This window comes from Pseudophryne corroboree, chromosome 10 (assembly GCF_028390025.1).
Source record: "Pseudophryne corroboree isolate aPseCor3 chromosome 10, aPseCor3.hap2, whole genome shotgun sequence".
Classification (NCBI taxonomy): domain Eukaryota; kingdom Metazoa; phylum Chordata; class Amphibia; order Anura; family Myobatrachidae; genus Pseudophryne; species Pseudophryne corroboree.
The window spans coordinates 101366120-101385332 of NC_086453.1; the positions used below are offsets into that span (position 1 = coordinate 101366120).

At 47.5% G+C, this 19213-nt stretch overlaps 1 protein-coding gene across 2 annotated transcripts in view; it reads right to left on the minus strand.

Annotated features, from left to right (window-relative positions):
• LIG1 (DNA ligase 1) overlaps window positions 1-19213 on the minus strand; it is a 359710-nt gene that overhangs the window by 112768 nt on the left and 227729 nt on the right. For both annotated transcript variants that reach the window (XM_063942666.1, XM_063942665.1), the window contains one exon: window positions 9864-10036. In XM_063942666.1, coding sequence (XP_063798736.1) covers window positions 9864-10036 — 173 coding nt within the window. The remainder of the gene's footprint in view (window positions 1-9863; window positions 10037-19213) is intronic.

The window sequence follows — 19213 nt, forward strand, 5'->3', positions numbered from 1 at the left end:
GTGTAATCTCTATTTTTCTATCCCCAGGGTCCTTTATGGTAAAGGAGCCCAGAGCTGGCAGTACCGCCTTTTTAGATAGGCGAGAGACTGATACGTCTACAGCTGGGGGTTCTTCCCAGAGTTTCCTGCCTTCAGGAGCAAATGGGAAAGTGTGCAAAAACCATTTCGTCACTTGGTATTTCTTATCTGGATTTTTCCAGGCTAACTTAAACAGGTCATCCAGCTCTGCAGAATCAGGGAAAGTGACACTGAGTTTGAGTTTGTTCTGTGTTATGAAAACGACTGCTGTGCTGCAGCGTTCTCTAGAGGGAGTTTTAACACGTCCCGTATAGCAAGAATGAGGGGCTCAATACCCCTTGTAGAATGGGAATCTCCAGTAACAAGATCCAAGTCCTCCCCCTCCTCCTGTATCTCCTCACCAGAGGATGAAAGTAAAGCAGGTAACCCACCTTTTGTGGTCCTGATCTAGAGAGGGGGGCTGTGGAACATCTGCCCTTGCAGCCAGGTCTGCAACAACCTGCTGCAGTTGTTGAGTTTTCTGAGTATTAGCAGTGAGCTGAGATACCTTTCTGCCGGCTCGGACTGGACCACCGGGGAGCTGGTAAACCCACTGGTAGGCCCTGCCAAGCATTAGCCACGCCCTCTTGTGTGAGGGCTGGGCTGCGCTCTCCTCCCCGGCTTACGTCCCAGCCACAGGAGCAGAAGCCGGCATGATCGCAGAGTTCAGCTGAGGGGAGGGAAAGCGCATGCTGCGCTCTCCTCCCCGGCCCCCAGCTTCAGGACCAGCAGCAGGAGCAGCAGGTGATCCTGGGCGGCGGCGGCGGTGGTGAATGCAGAAGCAAAATCGGACTGAGGGGAGAAGAGGCGCGCGCTGCGCTCTCCTCCCCGGCCCCCAGCCCTGGGACCAGCAGCGGGAGCAGTAGCAGAGCCCAGGCAGCGGCGGAGGTGAGCAGCACTGTGGGGGCATCTGGCACCGTGTGGGCAGTGCCTGTGTATCTGGTACTGTGTGGGCAGTACCTGTGTATCTGGCACTGCTGGGGGCGTATGTGTACCTGACACTGCAGTGCTGGGGGAATCTGTGTATCTTGCACTGCTGGGAGCATCTGTGTATCTTGCACTGTACTACTGAGGGTATCTGGCACTGCACTACTGGAGGCGTATGTATCTGGCACTGCACTACTGGAGGCGTATGTGTATCTGGCACTGCACTACTGGAGGCATCTATCTGGCACTGCACTACTGGAGGCATCTGTGTATCTGGCACTGCACTACTGGAGGCGTATGTGTATCTGGCACTTTTGGGGGTTTATGTGTATCTGGCACTGCACTACTGGGGTCATTAGTTGAATCTGGCACTATACTGGGGTCTTTGTGTGTATCTACTGCTCTCTCCCGGTGTAACCCAGGCACATATATTGCTGCTCTCTCCCGGTGTAACCCAGGCGCATATACTGCTGCTCTCTCCAGCTGTGACCCAGGTGCATATACTACTGCTCTCTCCAGCTGTAACCCAGGTGCATATACTACTGCTCTCACTTGGTGTAACGCAGGCGCATAAACTACTGTTCTCTCCTGGTGTAACCCAGGCACATATACTACTGTTCTCTCCCGGTGTAACCCAGGCACATATACTATTGCTATCACCCAGTGTAACCCAGGCACGTATACTACTGCTCTCTCCATACTACTGTTCTCTCCAGGTGTAACCCAGGTGCATAAACTACTGCTCTCTCCCGATGTAACCCAGGCACATACACAACAGCTTGAAGTGGGCAGCGAGGAAGAGCATTTTCTTTATATACTATGCCTATAATGGTTGGCCACTCCTCTCCGGTTACTTGGCCACACCCCTTCCAGCATATGGCAACGCCCCTTAGTGGGCCCCTGTGATTGCATTTCTCTGGTGGGTCCTTCATGCCCCAGTCCAACACTGCATATCGGACATCATGGATTTTATGGCACCTAGCCAGGAAGGCTCTTGACCCTCCCCCAGAGTCCCCTCACTGAGTTGTGAGGACTGGCTGCATTGTTCTCATGATATGGAACCATATGTAGAGGGAGAGAATCTGGTGTGACATACACTGCATGATTGGTGTTTTACCATGTTTACAGTAAACACTTATACACACAGACAAGGAATATAATAGCTAGCCTGCCCTTACTGTATGTGAGAGGGAGACAGAGAGAATGGAACAGCACACCCAAGCTTAACAGCCCCAGTGAGACTGCAAGCTGTTATATCACGGTGTAACACCAGAGTTTTAGTCCTTTTCAGGACACAGATTGTGTACAATAGCGGCTCTCCCCCTTTGCTACACCTCTGTACCAGTTTTCCTGCGTATCCCGAGTGTCTGGAGGAGCTGTGTGTGCCTGCTGCTGCAGCTGTAAGCAGAGGAGGGCGCTAAAATACCGCTGGTCCCGCTCTGAGGAAGCACTGCCCCCTGTTATGGCGCCAGAGCTTCATAGATATTTATACTGGCAAAGTCTCTATAAAAGTGTAAAACATCACAGAAGTGTTAGTTTCCACTACCACTGCCAGTGTACACAGGGGGGCTATAGCGGGTCCCCCCGGGAGGGTCCCGTATGCGGTCCCTGCGTTTTTGCAGCACCAAGAACCGGGGGACCACCCTAGCAGGGACCCCGGTTTGTACTCAACACTTTTGTCACCTTCAGTCAATGCAAGGGGTGTGTGGCGTGCCGCGATTGTGACCGCTAACCTGCAGTGCCCCACTGTACAACAACCTCCCAGGACGGTGGTCCTGCAGCGGGGAAGCGGCTGAAGAGACCAGTAACCCCCCCTTTCCCCTCACTGAGTAGGTATGCTGTTGTCCAAACAGCATACCGAAAACAAGGAGATTAATGGTAGACTTACGATGGTTAAATCTCTTTCTGCGAGTTACACTGGATTCCACAGGGAATACATCGGGGAGTAGAGTTGGATCTTGATCCGAGGCACCTACAGGCTAACGCTTTGACTGTTCCCAGGAAGCATTGCACCATCTCCTCTATAACCCCGCCTCCAGGCACTGGAGCTCAGTTTCGTTAACCAGTCCAATGCAGTAGCAGGTAAAAGAGACGGTAGATGTTAGTCACATAAAACCACATTCTCACGACAGACGAATGGACTATTGGCTAATGCCATAAAAAAAAAACAAAGAAGCTAAGTGCGTCAGGGTGGGCGCCCTGTGGAATCCAGTGTACCTCGCAGAAAGATTTAACAATGGTAAGTCTGCCATAAATCTCTTTTTCTGCAGCGGGGTACACTGGGATTCCACAGGGAATACATTGGGGATATCCTAAAGCAGTTCCTCATGGGAGTGGACACACCGTAGCGGGCATAAGAATCCGGCGTCCAAAGGAAGCATCCTGGGAGGCGGAAGCATCAAAGGCATAGAACCTGATGAAAGTGTTCACTGAGGACCACGTAGCCGCCTTGCACAATTGTTCAGCGGACGCGCCTCGGCGGGCCGCCCAAGAATGTCCAACAGACCGTGTAGAATGGGCTTTAAATAGCAGCAGGAGTTGGAATACCAGCCTGTGCATAGGCTTGTGCAATCACCATTCTAATCCAGCTGGCTAAGGTTTGTTTATTTGCAAACCAGCCACGTTTGTGAAAACCATGAAGTACAAAAAGGGTATCTGACATCCTGAGGGAGGCAGTCCTCTCTACATAAATACGGAGAGCCCGTACCACATCCAAAGACCACTCTTTGGAGGACAAACCAGAAGAGATGAAGGCCGGAACCACAATCTCTTGGTTAAGGTGAAAAGCTTTTTTCAGGGCTGCCTAGCGCAGCCCAACCTGTTAGTGACCTGCTTTGCAGGCACCAACTTACAAACTGAGCTCCAGTGCCTGGAGGTAGGGATATAGAGGAGGCGGTGCAATGCATCCTGGGAACAGTCAAAGCTTTAGCCTGTTGGTGCCTCGGATCAAGATCCAACTCTACACCCCGATGTATTCCCTGAGGAATCCCAGTGTACCACGCTGCAGAAAATAAAGTTTTAAAAGAAACCGAAGAAAACTCTCTGGAGCTCCAGAGTGTGCATCCTCTTCTGAGGGCACTTTTTTCTAAACTGCCTGTGGGAGGGGGCATAGTGGGAAGGAGCCAGCAACCCATTTAAACAAATTTAAAGTGCACTGGCTCCTTTGGACCCAGTCTATACCCCATCGTATTAATTCCCCAATATCCCTTATGGATGCTAGAGAAATAATATTTATAAAAAAAAATAAGAATTTACTTACCGATAATTCTATTTCTCATAGTCCGTAGTGGATGCTGGGGACTCCGTAAGGACCATGGGGAATAGCGGCTCCGCAGGAGACTGGGCACATCTAAAGAAAGCTTTAGGACTATCTGGTGTGCACTGGCTCCTCCCCCTATGACCCTCCTCCAAGCCTCAGTTAGGATACTGTGCCCGGACGAGCGTACACAATAAGGAAGGATTTTGAATCCCGGGTAAGACTCATACCAGCCACACCAATCACACCGTATAACCTGTGATCTGAACCCAGTTAACAGCATGATAACAGAGGAGCCTCTGAAAGATGGCTCACAACAATAATAACCCGATTTTTGTAACAATAACTATGTACAAGTATTGCAGACAATCCGCACTTGGGATGGGCGCCCAGCATCCACTACGGACTATGAGAAATAGAATTATCGGTAAGTAAATTCTTATTTTCTCTAACGTCCTAGTGGATGCTGGGGACTCCGTCAGGACCATGGGGATTATACCAAAGCTCCCAAACGGGCGGGAGAGTGCGGATGACTCTGCAGCACCAAATGAGAGAACTCCAGGTCCTCCTCAGCCAGGATATCAATTTTGTAGAATTTTACAAACGTATTTGCTCCTGACCAAGTAGCTGCTCGGCAAAGTTGTAAAGCCGAGACCCCTCGGGCAGCCGCCCAAGATGAGCCCACCTTCCTTGTGGAGTGGGCATTTACAGATTTTTGGCTGTGGCAGGCCTGCCACAGAATGTGCAAGCTGAATTGTACTACAAATCCAACGAGCAATAGTCTGCTTAGAAGCAGGAGCACCCAGCTTGTTGGGTGCATACAGGATAAACAGCGAGTCAGATTTCCTGACTCCAGCCGTCCTGGAAACATATATTTTCAGGGCACTGACAACGTCTAGCAACTTGGAGGCCTCCAAGTCCCTAGTAGCCGCAGGCACCACAAATAGGTTGGTTCAGGTGAAACGCTGAAACCACCTTGGGGAGAAACTGAGGACGAGTCCTCAATTCCGCCCTGTCCGAATGGAAAATCAGATAAGGGCTTTTTCAGGATAAAGCCGCCAATTCTGACACGCGCCTGGCCCAGGCCAGGGCCAACAGCATGACCACTTTTCATGTGAGATATTTTAACTCCACAGATTTAAGTGGTTCAAACCAATGTGACTTTTGGAACCCAAAACTACATTGAGATCCTAAAGTGCCACTGGAGGCACAAAAGGAGGCTGTATATGCAGTACCCCTTTTACAAACGTCTGAACTTCAGGGACTGAAGCTAGTTCTTTTTGGAAGAAAATTTACAGGGCCGAAATTTGAACCTTAATGGACCCCAATTTCAGGCCCATAGACACTCCTGTTTTCAGGAAATGTAGGAATCGACCCAGTTGAATTTCCTCCGTCGGGCCTTACTGGCCTCGCACCACGCAACATATTTTCGCCAATTGCGGTGATAATGTTTTTGCGGTTACATCCTTCCTGGCTTTGATCAGGATAGGGATGACTTCATCCGGAATGCCTTTTTTCCTTCAGGATCCGGCGTTCAACCGCCATGCCGTCAAACGCAGCCGCGGTAAGTCTTGGAACAGACAGGGTCCTTGCTGGAGCATGTCCCTTCTTAGAGGTAGAGGCCACGGATCCTCCGTGAGCATCTCTTGAAGTTCCGGTTACCAAGTCCTTCTTGGCCAATCCGGAACCACGAATATAGTGCTTACTCCTCTCCATCTTATCAATCTCAGTACCTTGGGTATGAGAGGCAGAGGAGAGAACACATACTCTGACTGGTACACCCACGGTGTTACCAGAGCGTCTACAGCTTATTGCCTGAGGGTCCCTGGACCTGGCGCAATACCTGTCGAGTTTTTAATCATGTGGAAGACTTCTGGGTGAAGTCCCCACTCTCCCGGGTGGAGGTCGTGCTGAGGAAGTCTGCTTCCCAGTTGTACACTCCCGGAATGAATACTGCTGACAGTGCTATCACATGATTTTCCGCCCAGCGAAGAATCCTTGCAGCTTCTGCCATTGCCCTCCTGCTTCTTGTGCCACCCTGTCTGTTTACGTGGGTGACTGCCGTGATGTTGTCCGACTGGATCAACACCGGCTGACCTTGAAGCAGAGGTCTTGCTAAGCTTAGAGCATTGTAAATGTCCCTTAGCTTCAGGATATTTATGTGAAGAGATGTCTCCAGGCTTGACCATAAGCCCTGGATATTCCTTCCCTGTGTGACTGCTCCCCAGCCTCGCAGGCTGGCATCCGTGGTCACCAGGACCCAGTCCTGAATGCCTAATCTGCGGCCCTCTAGAAGATGAGCACTCTGCAACCACCACAGGAGGGACACCCTTGTCCTTGGTGACAGGGTTATCCGCTGATGCATCTGAAGATGCGACCCGGACCATTTGTCCAGCAGGTCCCACTGGAAAGTTCTTGCGTGGAATCTGCCGAATGGGATTGCTTCGTAGGAAGCCACCATTTTACCCAGAACCCTTGTGCATTGATGCACTGAGACTTGGCTCGGTTTTAGGAGGTTCCTGACTAGCTCGGATAACTCCCTGGCTTTCTCCTCCGGGAGAAACACCTTTTTCTGGACTGTGTCCAGGATCATCCCTAGGAACAGAAGACACGTCGTCGGAACCAGGTGCGATTTTGGAATATTGAGAATCCAATCGTGCTGCCGCAACACTACCTGAGATAGTGCTACACCGACCTCCAACTGTTCCCTGGATCTTACCCTTATCAGGGAATTGTCCAAGTAAGGGATAACTAAAATTCACTTCCTTCGAAGGAATATCATCATTTCGGCCATTACCTTGGTAAAGACCCGGGGTGCCGTGGACCATCCATACGGCAGCGTCTGAACTGATAGTGACAGTTCTGTACCATAAACCTGAGGTACCCTTGGTGAGAAGGGTAAATTTTGACATGAAGGTAAGCATCCTTGATGTCCCGAGACATCATGTAGTCCCCTTCTTCCAGGTTCGCAATCACTGCTCAGAGTGACTCAATCTTGAATTTGAACCTCCGTATGTAAGTGTTCAAAGATTTTAGATTTAGAATCGGTCTCACCGAGCCGTCCGGCTTCGGTACCACAACAGTGTGGAATAATACCCCGTTCCCTGTTGCAGGAGGGGTATCTTGATTATCACCTGCTGGGAATAGAGCTTGTGAATGGCTTCCAAAACTGTCTCCCTGTCAGAAGGAGACATCGGTAAAGCCGACTTTAGGAAACGGCGAGGGGGAGACGTCTCGAATTCTAATTTGTACCCCTGAGATATCACCTGAAGGATCCAGGGGTCTACTTGCGAGTGAGCCCACTGCGCGCTGAAATTCATTGAGACGGGCCCCCCACCGTGCCTGATTCTGCTTGTAAAGCCCCAGCGTATACTGAGGGCTTGGCAGAGGCGGGAGAGGGTTTCTGTTCCTGGGAACTGGCTGATTTCTGCAGCCTTTTTCCTCTCCCTCTGTCACGGGGCAGAAATGAGGAACCTTTTGCCCGCTTGTCCACGAAAAGACTGCGCCTGATAATATGGCGTCTTCTCATGTTGAGAGGCGACCTGGGGTACAAACGTGGAATTCCCAGCTGTTGCCGTGGCCACCAGGTCTGAAAGACCGACCCCAAATAACTCCTCCCCTTAATAAAGCAATACTTCCAAATGCCGTTTGGAATACGCATCACCTGACCACTGACGTGTCCATAACCCTCTACTGGTAGAAATGGACAACGCGCTTAGACTTGATGCCAGTCGGCAAATATTCCGCTGTGCATCACGCATATATAGAAATGCATCTTTTAAATGCTCTATAGGCAAAAATATACTGTCCCTATCTAGGGTATCAATATTTTCAGTCAGGGAATCCGACCACGCCAACCCAGCACTGCACATCCAGGCTGAGGCGATTGCTGGTCGCAGTATAACACCAGTATGTGTGTAAATACCTTTTAGGATACCCTCCTGCTTTCTATCAGCAGGATCCTTAAGGGCGGCCATCTCAGGCGAAGGTAGAGCCCTTACAAGCGTGTGAGCGCTTTATCCACCCTAGGGGGTGTTTCCCAACGCACCCTAACCTCTGGCGGGAAAGGATATAATGCCAATAACATTTTAGAAATTATCAGTTGTTATCGGGGGAAACCCACGCATCATCACACACCTCATTTAATTTCTCAGATTCAGGAAAACTACAGGTAGTTTTTCCTCACCGAACATAATACCCCTTTTTTGGTGGTACTCGTATTATCAGAAATGTGTAAAACATTTTTCATTGCCTCAATCATGTAACGTGTGGCCCTACTGTAAGTCACATTCGTCTCTTCACCGTCGACACTGGAGTCAGTATCCGTGTCGGCGTCTATATCTGCCATCTGAGGTAACGGGCGCTTTAGAGCCCCTGACGGCCTATGAGACGTCTGGACAGGCACAAGCTGAGTAGCCGGCTGTCTCATGTCAACCACTGTCTTTTATACAGAGCTGACACTGTCACGTAATTCCTTCCAACAGTTCATCCACTCAGGTGTCGACCCCCTAGGGGGTGACATCACTATTACAGGCAATCTGCTCCGTCTCCACATCATTTTTCTCCTCATACATGTCGACACAAAAGTACCGACATACAGCACACACACAGGGAATGCTCTGATAGAGGACAGGACCCCACTAGCCCTTTGGGGAGACAGAGGGAGAGTTTGCCAGCACACACCAGAGCGCTATATATATACAGGGATAACCTTATATAAGTGTTTTTCCCCTTATAGCTGCTGTATAGTTAATACTGCGCCTAATTAGTGCCCCCCTCTCTTTTTTAACCCTTTCTGTAGTGTAGTGACTGCAGGGGAGAGCCAGGGAGCTTCCCTCCAACGGAGCTGTGAGGGAAAATGGCGCCAGTGTGCTGAGGAGATAGGCTCCGCCCCCTTATCGGCGGCCTTATCTCCCGTTTTTCTATGTATTCTGGCAGGGGTTAAATGCATCCATATAGCCCAGGAGCTATATGTGATGCATTTTTTTGCCATCCAAGGTGTTTTTATTGCGTCTCAGGGCGCCCCCCCCCCAGCGCCCTGCACCCTCAGTGACCAAAGTGTGCTGAGAGCAATGGCGCACAGCTGCAGTGCTGTGCGCTACCTTGTTGAAGACAGGACGTCTTCTGCCGCCGATTTTCCGGACCTCTTCTGCCTTCTGGCTCTGTAAGGGGGCCGGCGGCGCGGCTCAGGGACCCATCCAAGCTGGGCCTGTGATCGTCCCTCTGGAGCTAATGTCCAGTAGCCTAAGAAGCCCAATCCACTCTGCACGCAGGTGAGTTCGCTTCTTCTCCCCTTAGTCCCTCGATGCAGTGAGCCTGTTGCCAGCAGGTCTCACTGAAAATAAAAAACCTAAACTAAAACTTTCACTAAGAAGCTCAGGAGAGCCCCTAGTGTGCACCCTTCTCGTTCGGGCACAGAGATCTAACTGAGGCTTGGAGGAGGGTCATAGGGGGAGGAGCCAGTGCACACCAGATAGTCCTAAAGCTTTCTTTAGATGTGCCCAGTCTCCTGCGGAGCCGCTATTCCCCATGGTCCTTACGGAGTCCCCAGCATCCACTTAGGACGTTAGAGAAATTATATTAAATACATAATTTTCAGAATGTTTAAAAAATACATTCATACCTGTTGCTTGTGCAACTGCTTTCATTAATAACGTTTCTCCAATGCCAAGCTCAAGACCTTCATAAGCAGGACCTAGGCGGTTCAAGCAGAGATAGATACAAGGCAGAAGATCCACCGGAGACAAGCAGATGACAGAGCGCAGAAAATTACTCAGTGTTTCAATGTTCTTTAGGCTAAAAAAAAAAATAAAAAAAAAATTTATAATTAGATCTCTCTCTCTACATACATTATATATATATATATATATATATATATATATATATATATATACACACACACACACACACACACACACACACACACACAGGTTGAGTATTCCTTATCCAAAATGCTCGGGACCAGAAGTATTTTGGATATCGGATTTTTCTGTATTTTGGAAAAATTGCATACCATAATGAGAGATCATGGCGATGGGACCTAAGTCTAAACACAGAATGCATTTACCGTATGTATCATATACACCTTATATACACAGCCTGAAGGTAATTTTAGCCAATATTTTTAATAACTGTGCATTAAACAAAGTGTGTGTACATTCACACAATTCATGTTTCATATACACCTTATACACACAGCCTGAAGGTCATTTAATACAATATTTTTAATAACTTTGTGTAATAAATTTGTGTACATTGAGCCATCAGAAAACAAAGGTTTCACTATCTCAGTCTCACTCCAAAAATTCCAAATAACACAGGTTGCCTAAGTGTTTGTCATAGGGGCTAAAGTATTTTTGAAGCCCTTAGAGTAAGATTATATATATATATATATATATATATATATATATATGAGAGATACTTTATCCGGCCGGAAGTGAGGTAATTTCCGGAAATCCAGGATGATTAAGCCACAACCCTAATTGGAAGCAATTAACAGGGGTATAAATGTGTGTTCAGCTGATTAGCACTAATACACTCCTGAGGAAGTCCAGCATTGAGCACCAGGACGAAACGCGTTGAGTGACATAGACCTTGCGGTCGGAGACTTTGTACTACAGATAAGCCGTTTTATTTTATTTATTGTACGGGCAATTATTTACCTATGGACCATTTTTATGTTTAATAAATGTGTGTAAAAAGACGTATCACACTATTGGCTTTTCCGGTTTCTATCTTGCATTTGGTGATATCCATGAGTGACTGCTAAATTCCCGAGAATAACAGCCGTGATTATATTGATAATAATAATAAAAATCGATCATAACAATATACAATGAGATGATGTGATGATGAATGATCTAAAACTTAACATTTATTCTGTTCCCTTAAAATATCGACCTATGTGGTCCAAAATATTTAGAATCTCTATCTTAATTTCTAAATAGGAGATAGAAAGGTGAAATATAAATTAAATGAGTGACTGACGTCATCAAGGGACGTCGTGCGGCCACGCCCCCCCCCCCTTTTGGGTTCGGACGGCCGCAGCACCTCGGCAGAGACGGATCTGTGAGGGAAAGCGTGAGCGGGCCAGGCCGGAGCCGCGGAGGTGACTGACAAACGCCGGCATCCAAATTGGTTGGAGCGGCGACTGGTAACATTTTGTCCATCACCCTGCAATATTTACCCACGGCTGCGTTCATCCTGTCTCCCCCTCCCTCCTCCCACACCGCATGCAAAGATTTGAGGACTACTAATAGGATTTTTATATATCTATATCCCTTTGCAGGATTAAGATTTAAATGTATTAAATACACATATCTAGCATTCTCGCTAGTCCAGATTATCTTCCTGCTGTCCTCACATAATGTAACAAAAAGAAATCAAGAGGTGCATTTGCTACATTTGATATACATGTTGCATAGCTACATTTGATACACATGTTGCATATTTATATCAACAATGAGATAATTTGTTATAATTGATACTTATGTTATACATTCCCCACATATATGTGGTTATCTCATTGCTGAATTAATATAGGTTTAATATACTAACCAATGAATTTTTGAATTGATTCTGCAGATCTACTACATCCTCTGTGCTAGCAAAGGGCAATAATTGTTGGAACTAATCAGTACAATAAGGTTTGATGATATACCCATTGCAGCATTGTACTATTCAATGAGCTGTTGGAATTAATTAGTACAATAAGGTCTGATGACATACCTTCAGCAGCATTGTGCTATTTAATGAGCCTAAATTAATTATTTATACTTGGGATCACTTTATTGCTGAATTTTTATAAGTTTAGGATTCTTTCCTTCTCTTTTCTTTTTTTCCATAACATTATCTCATCATCTGTGTTAGCAAAGGATAATAATTGTTGGAACTAATTAGTACAATAAGGTGTGATGATATACACACTGCAGCATTGTGCTATTCAAGGAGCAGAATTAATGAATTGCTGGTACCAATTAGTATAATAAGGTTTGATGACATACCTCCAGCATTGTGGTACTCAAATAGCCTAATTAATTATCTACACTTGGGATCACTTTATTGCTGAATTATTATAGGTTTAGTATATTAACCAATTTAATTTTTGAATTGAATCTGCAGATTCACTGCTTGAGAATTTTTCTGCAACATGGTTTTATTATTTTTTTCATGTGAGAGACCAGGAATTTTTCTGTCAGTAATGACTCATTATTCAATGTGTTCTAGGTGATTATGATCTTGTCTATCTCCACAGACTGTACTATTTCTGTCTGAATACTCTATTGGAATTACTATTGTATGCTGATTGATTAACACTTAGGGTGTGTACACACGGTGAGATCCTTGCTATGTCCTATTTTTACTTGCGATTTCCCTTGAACTCCTCGGAGCCCAGATAGGACAGATTTTGACTAACTTTTCTTGAGATATGGACTATGTGTGCTTACGATTTTGGCTTATGTGAGATTTTGGCTTATGTGAGCTGTCATTGACATGTGAGATGAACTAGATAGTACACCGATCTAGCAAGGATTGACTTGCCTGCAGAGTCTATTTTTTCTTGCGATGCAGACCGCGCGGGACCGCGCATCGGCATCGAATCGGGATCGCAAGGTGACTGTCACCTTGCGATCTGCACTAACTTTTCTTCCGATTTTGACTATATAGTCAGAATCGGAAGAAAAAATCTCACCGTGTGTACACACCCTTAGGATATAACTCAACCAATGTGTGTGAACCCCATTTGGTTTTCTGTTCATACAAATCAGCTTAAATTCTACTGTTCTTGTGCATATCCGTTTAAGAATTCTAGAGGTGATCAGTCATATAAAATTGGAATGTTTTTTGAATGAATTAATTCAACTAAGTTACACATTACTGAGTATCCTCACATTCCATTTGAGCTGTATCTTTTTTTCAGCACTCTCTCATCTGGCTGACAACAGTGCTGGCAAGGGTTCTGCCCTCCCCAGCGTACATTTGCTGTCACAACAGAAAGCAGAAGTGTCCCTCTCTTTCTTCTATCCTACATTTAAAGTGGAAGAAGAATAACTGGCACTCAATATATTCCACTTTAAGACTGGTGATGGCTCTCTTTTCCAACACTCTCTCATCTGGAAAAGCCTGGGGCCAATCTATCCAGTGACGTATAGCAGGCAGAGTACAGACAGCAGAAGTGGGTTCTTTCTTCCTTCATATGTCATCTTTACTATTCAAGGTCGTACTATCCTGAAAGTAGCCCGATCTTCTATCTCGGAAGCTGATAGGATAGACCTGGCTAGTACTTTGAAGCAGTGACGTGCGGTGAGGTCACTGGTTGGGGAGGCACTGGCAGCTAACAAGCCCTCCCCCCCCCCTCCCCCTGAAAAAAAAAAAAAAAGTGTGGTCCCCCAACACACCAGTAAAACCAGCACTAGGCAGAACCAGCCAGGGGGAGTAATGCCATAGCAGGGGAGACACTCAGTGTGGGTTCCCCCTGCCATAACATTAATCATCCCCCCAGCCAGTCAGCCCAGGGTTGGAATTCCTCGGAAAGTGGGAACCCCAAAAAATAAAAATGGGGTCCCCCCTCCCGAGCAATAACCAGCACTGGGCTGATAGCCCAGTGCTATGCCCCGCACCCCTGGTGGCGGTGGGTGCGGGGTTCATTGTGTGTTAATATTGTTCTTTACAGGAGGCCTACAGGTCCCAGCAAGCCTGCCCCAGCATGCTGGCACTTGGAGAACCACAAGTGCCAGCATGCCCGGACACAAAGGCCCTGCTGGCACCTGTAGTCCACCTGCAAAGAATAGTAATATTGTTCTTTACAGGTAGCCTACAGGTCCCAGCAATCCTGCCCCAGCATGCTGGCACTTGGAGAACCACAAGTGCCAGCATGCCTGGACATAAAGTGCCCGCTGGCACCTGTAGTCCACCTGTAAAGAAAATATTAAAATAAAAACACCACACAGTCTTGAAAATAAGCTTTATTAAACTGGGTCTTCACCTGGGGGCGGCGGCCTTTAAGCACTTTTGCGTGGCCGCCGCCTTCCCAGGGCTTCCGGCGTCTTCACCTGGGGGGGCGCCACCTCCCCAGGGCTTCCAGAGTCTTCACCTGGTGGGCGGCGGCTGCTAAGCTCTTTTGCATAGCCGCCGCCCAGCCAGGACTTCCGGCGTCTTCATTCTTCAGGAGCTCTTCACAGCTCCTCCTCCGCCGTCGGACTGACTCTCCTCCGCCTCGCGCTGACTTATATAAGTCAGCCGGAGGCGGCGGGGCGATGACGCGGCGAGCCGTGATTGGCTCACGGCGGCCATCTTGAATTTCAAAAATGACGCTGAGGCGCCATTTTTGAAACTGGAACGGCTCCGCTGCCAAACTCTGCAGGATAAAGGTAATTTCCGCTGCCGCAACCCGCACCGCCGACGCCCGCTCCACCGCCGCATCCCGCTGCCCGCACCTCCTCCGCCAGCGTCACACAGTGATTGACAGCGGATCAAGTGACGGATCCGCTGGCCAATCACTGTGGCCTCACTGACAGGGACGTGCTTTCATAGGTTGAAAGCACGTCCCTGTATGAAAGCGGCACCACTAATGGTGCCGCTTTCCCATATATTTTCAATGGGCTTTTACAGCCCATGGCTAGTCCCCGCCCGTGCCCGCCCCACGCTCCCCATACTTTCCCCAGTGACAACGGGAGGCACCACGATCGGTGCCTCCCAAACACATATACAAAACAGCAACGCTAAGAATAATATTAAGAAGATACATATGGCACAGAATATGTGTCATATGCATCTTCTTTGTATTATCTTAATCATTATGACAGGGGAGGCACTGCCTCCCCTGACTGCACGTCCCAGCTTTGAAGGGGGACTACTTAGGAATACCAGGCTCTGTGGATATCACCAAGATGACCACCTACATTTTCATTTGAGAAACACTGGTGGAGCAGTTCTATGCTGCTCACCCTCACTCATTTAATTTATATTTCACCTTTCTATCTCCTATTTAGAAATTAAGATAGAGATTCTAAATATTTTGGACCACATAGGTCGATATTTTAAGGGAACAGAATAAATGTTAAGTTTTAGATCATTCATCATCACATCATCTCATTGTATATTGTTATGATTGATTTTTATTATTATTTTCAAATAAGAGTGCTCCCAAAAAGGATTTCTTTTGTTTTTCCTTTTTCTATATATGTGTAGTTAATCTACAAAAGTTTTTTTGGGAGCACCACCAATAATTAAGGTGCTATCTAAAAATTTGGATAATAGCACCATGTATATTGGTCATTTTCAGATTTTTTCATATTTAAATGTGGCTTTATAGTACATAGCTTGTGCGGAACTGACAAACCATTTTAAAAAGTGATTATATTGATACCAGAATGAGTACCAGAATCGTGATATTGTGGTGTTTACGTTTTGTCTGCATGTGGCTGAAATTCCACCATCAACGGTACAACTCCCATTTATAGGGTGTTATGGATGGTGGAGGTTACTGAATGGTTATGATATCACACTAGGAGGCGCCTATTTTCATTTGTTTTGTTCTCATAAATGTGTGTGTGTGTGTGTGTGTGTGTGTGTGTGTGTGTGTGTGTGTGTGTGTGTGTGTATAGAGAGAGAGACACACACACACACACAGCCTATATAAGTAATTACCCGGAGTCATTTATCGCGGGCAAATGTTTTGCCGGGGGCTATCCTCTTGTCCTTGAAAATAGGATTTTAATACCTACCGGTAAATCCTTTTCTCTTAGTCCGTAGAGGATACTGGGGATGCTTCAAGAACCATGGGGTATAGACGGGATCCGCAGGAGACATGGGCACACTATAAGACTTTGAATGGGTGTGAACTGGCTCCTCCCTCTATGCCCCTCCTCCAGACTCCAGTTACAGGAACTGTGCCTAGGGAGACGGACATTTCGAGGAAAAGGATTTATTTAATTAATGTAAACAAAGGTGAGATACATACCAGCTCACACCACTAACACGCCGTACAACATGGCATTCAACAACAACGCATGCAACGGCATGACCAACAACAGTCACAGATTGACTGAACTCAACGCAACATGAGCGTAACTGTAACCAACTGCAGATACAGCCCGCACTGGGACAGGCGCCCAGCATCCTCTACGGACTAAGAGAAAAGGATTTACCGGTAGGTATTAAAATCCTATTTTCTCATACGTCCTAGAGGATGCTGGTGATGCTTCAAGAACAATGGGGTTTATACCAAAGCTCTAGAACGGGCGGGAGAGTGCGGATGACTCTGCAGCACCGATTGACCAAACAATATGTCCTCCTCAGCCAGGGTATCAAACTAGTAAAACTTCGCAAAGGTGTTTGAACCTGACCAAGTAGCAGCTCGGCAAAGTTGTAACACCGAGACTCCCCGGGCAGCCGCCCAGGATGAGCCCACCTTTCTGGTAGAATGGGCTTCCACCGATTTCGGTAACTGCAATCCTGCCTTAGAATGAGCCTGCTGAATCATATTACAAATCCAGCGCGCAATAGTCTGCTTAGAAGCAGGAGCCCCAATCTTGTTGGGAGCCCACAGGACAAACAGAGCCTCTGTTTTCCTAATCTGCGCCGTCCTGGCGACATAGATCTTCAAAGCTCTGACCACATCGAGTGACTTTGACTCCGCCAAGGCGTCAGTAGCCACTGGCACCACAATTGGCTGGTTAACATGAAATGATGAAACCACTTTTGGCAGAAATTGCTGACGATTTCTCAACTCCGCTCTATCAGCATGGAAAATCAAATAGGGGCTTTTGTGAGACAAAGCCACCAACTCAGACAATCGCCAAGGTCAACAACATGACCACTTTCCAAGAAAGAAATTTTAACTCGACCTTGCGCAAAAGGTTCAAACCAATGTGATTGCAAGAATTCCAACACCACATTAAGGTCCCACGGTGCCACTGGGGGTACAAAGGGAGGTTGGATGTGCAGCACGCCTTTTACGAAGGTCTGAACTTCTGGAAGGGAGGCCAATTCTTTTTTTAAAAAGATCGACAAGGCCAAAATCAAGATTTTGGTACTTACCGATAAATCCCTTTCTCAGATTCCACAGGGGCCACTGGAGCGTAGTTACAATGGGAAATAGTAGGCAGTAATTGGGAGCTGGCACTTTAAAATTTTAACCATGTGACTAGCTCCTCCCCTACTATCTCCCCTCCAAGCCAGTCTACGTAAAACTGTGTCCGAGGAGAGCTGGAATAAACAAACCTTAAGGTAGAGGAGGTTAATGACGCCCTGTAAACCAGGATAACACAAACTAAACCTGGAACAGAACCTAACAAAAAAACAGGTTAACCTGAACTCAACACGCAGGCACCTAGTGATCTGCAAACCGTTAAGCAAAAAACAAGGAGGAAACAGCGCTGGGCGGGCGTCCAGTGGCCCCTGTGGAATCGGAGAAAGGGATTTATCGGTAAGTACCAAAATCCTGATTTCTCCTTCATCCACTAGGGGCTACTGGAGCGTAGTTACAATGGGGACGTCCCAGAGCTCCCAAAACGGGTGTGAGAGCGCTGAGAGTCCTGTAAAACCGCTCGGCCAAACTGTGATGCAGAGGCCGCAGAAGTGTCAAACTTGTAGAATTTGACAACTGTATGTCGGCCCGACCAAGTAGCCGCCCGACATAAAGTAGTCATGGAGACCCCACGGGCAGTCGCCCACGAAGGTCCCACAACGTGCGTAGAGTGCGCTGAACTGGAAAACGGAGGCTCCCGAGCAACCGCCAATAAGACTGTCTGATGGTCAGATGTATCCAACGGCCCAGCTTATGCTGGGACCCCGGCTATTTAGTACGGGAGCATCGTACAGAACAAAGAAGAAAACACTTCGTCGAATAGCCGAAGACCTCTGTAGAGAGAGTCTGCGAGCCCTGACAACATTCAAAGAGGGCCGAAAACACCAGTGTCAGATTTATATGAAAAACGGACATCACCCCTGGAAGAAAATGACCGCTAAGTCTGAAGCTCAGCCGTAACCCCGGTCGAAAAGGGGGAGCTGACAATAGAGTACTCCCTGAAAGAGAGCCCGAACTTACGGCCGCCAGGCTAATTTCTTTTGGAAGAAAACCGAAAGAGCAGAGACCTAAAATTCAGGTCAACGTAGTTTGAAGCGCAGCCGAGCAAACCACCCAGAGAAACCAAAGATGACGGCTGAATGGTAAACCAAAAGGGGAAAACCCCTGTTATCCACACTATGCCCCATAAAGTTTCCCAAAGTGGCAAAAGCGAGAAGAGGTAACCGACTTCCTAAATCGGGGCCCAGTAGGCATAACCGAACTAGGGAACTCCTCCCTTCTGAGGTCTCGTGAACAGTCACGCCGTTAAACGAAACCAGTGTAAGATTGAACAAAGAAAAGGACCCTGTTGAAGTAGACAGTCCTGCAGAGGTAGGAGCCAAGGCTCCTCTACTGACAACAGGTGCAGGCTGGATCTTTAAGTCATGCGCGGCCAAACCGGAGCCACCGGGAGGACTAGCGCGCATTCTCCCCTCCTGTGTTACCGAAAGTGAGGTAGAAATAGAAAAAGTAGGCAAGATAGACTAACCAGAAACTCCAAGGAGCCCTGAGGGCATCCTCGGCTACTGCCGCCAGAGCTCACTTCCGAGAGTAGTAAAGGGTTAAAGAGTCAGTCAGAACGCCCTGAGGTCGATCCGAAATCTCCACCAACAGCGGACCAGCTGACAAAACTCCGTGGAATGTCCCCTCACCCGGATGTCTGACCTGGAGGCTTGACCTGGAAAGAAGATTGTTGTCCTCCGCTCAGAGGGGAATGTAGGCGACCACTCATTGCGTCGCAACTTGACTGAGGAAAGAGAGTACCTGGTCCCGAGGAAGGAAAAATCCTTTGACGGACCGAGTTGAGAACCGTCTACGAGGAGCAGAATTTGGACCAGTGTCGAACTAGAAGCTCCTGGATCCTCCGGATATTCAGAAGCAACCTAATCTGCAGAGTGGGATTC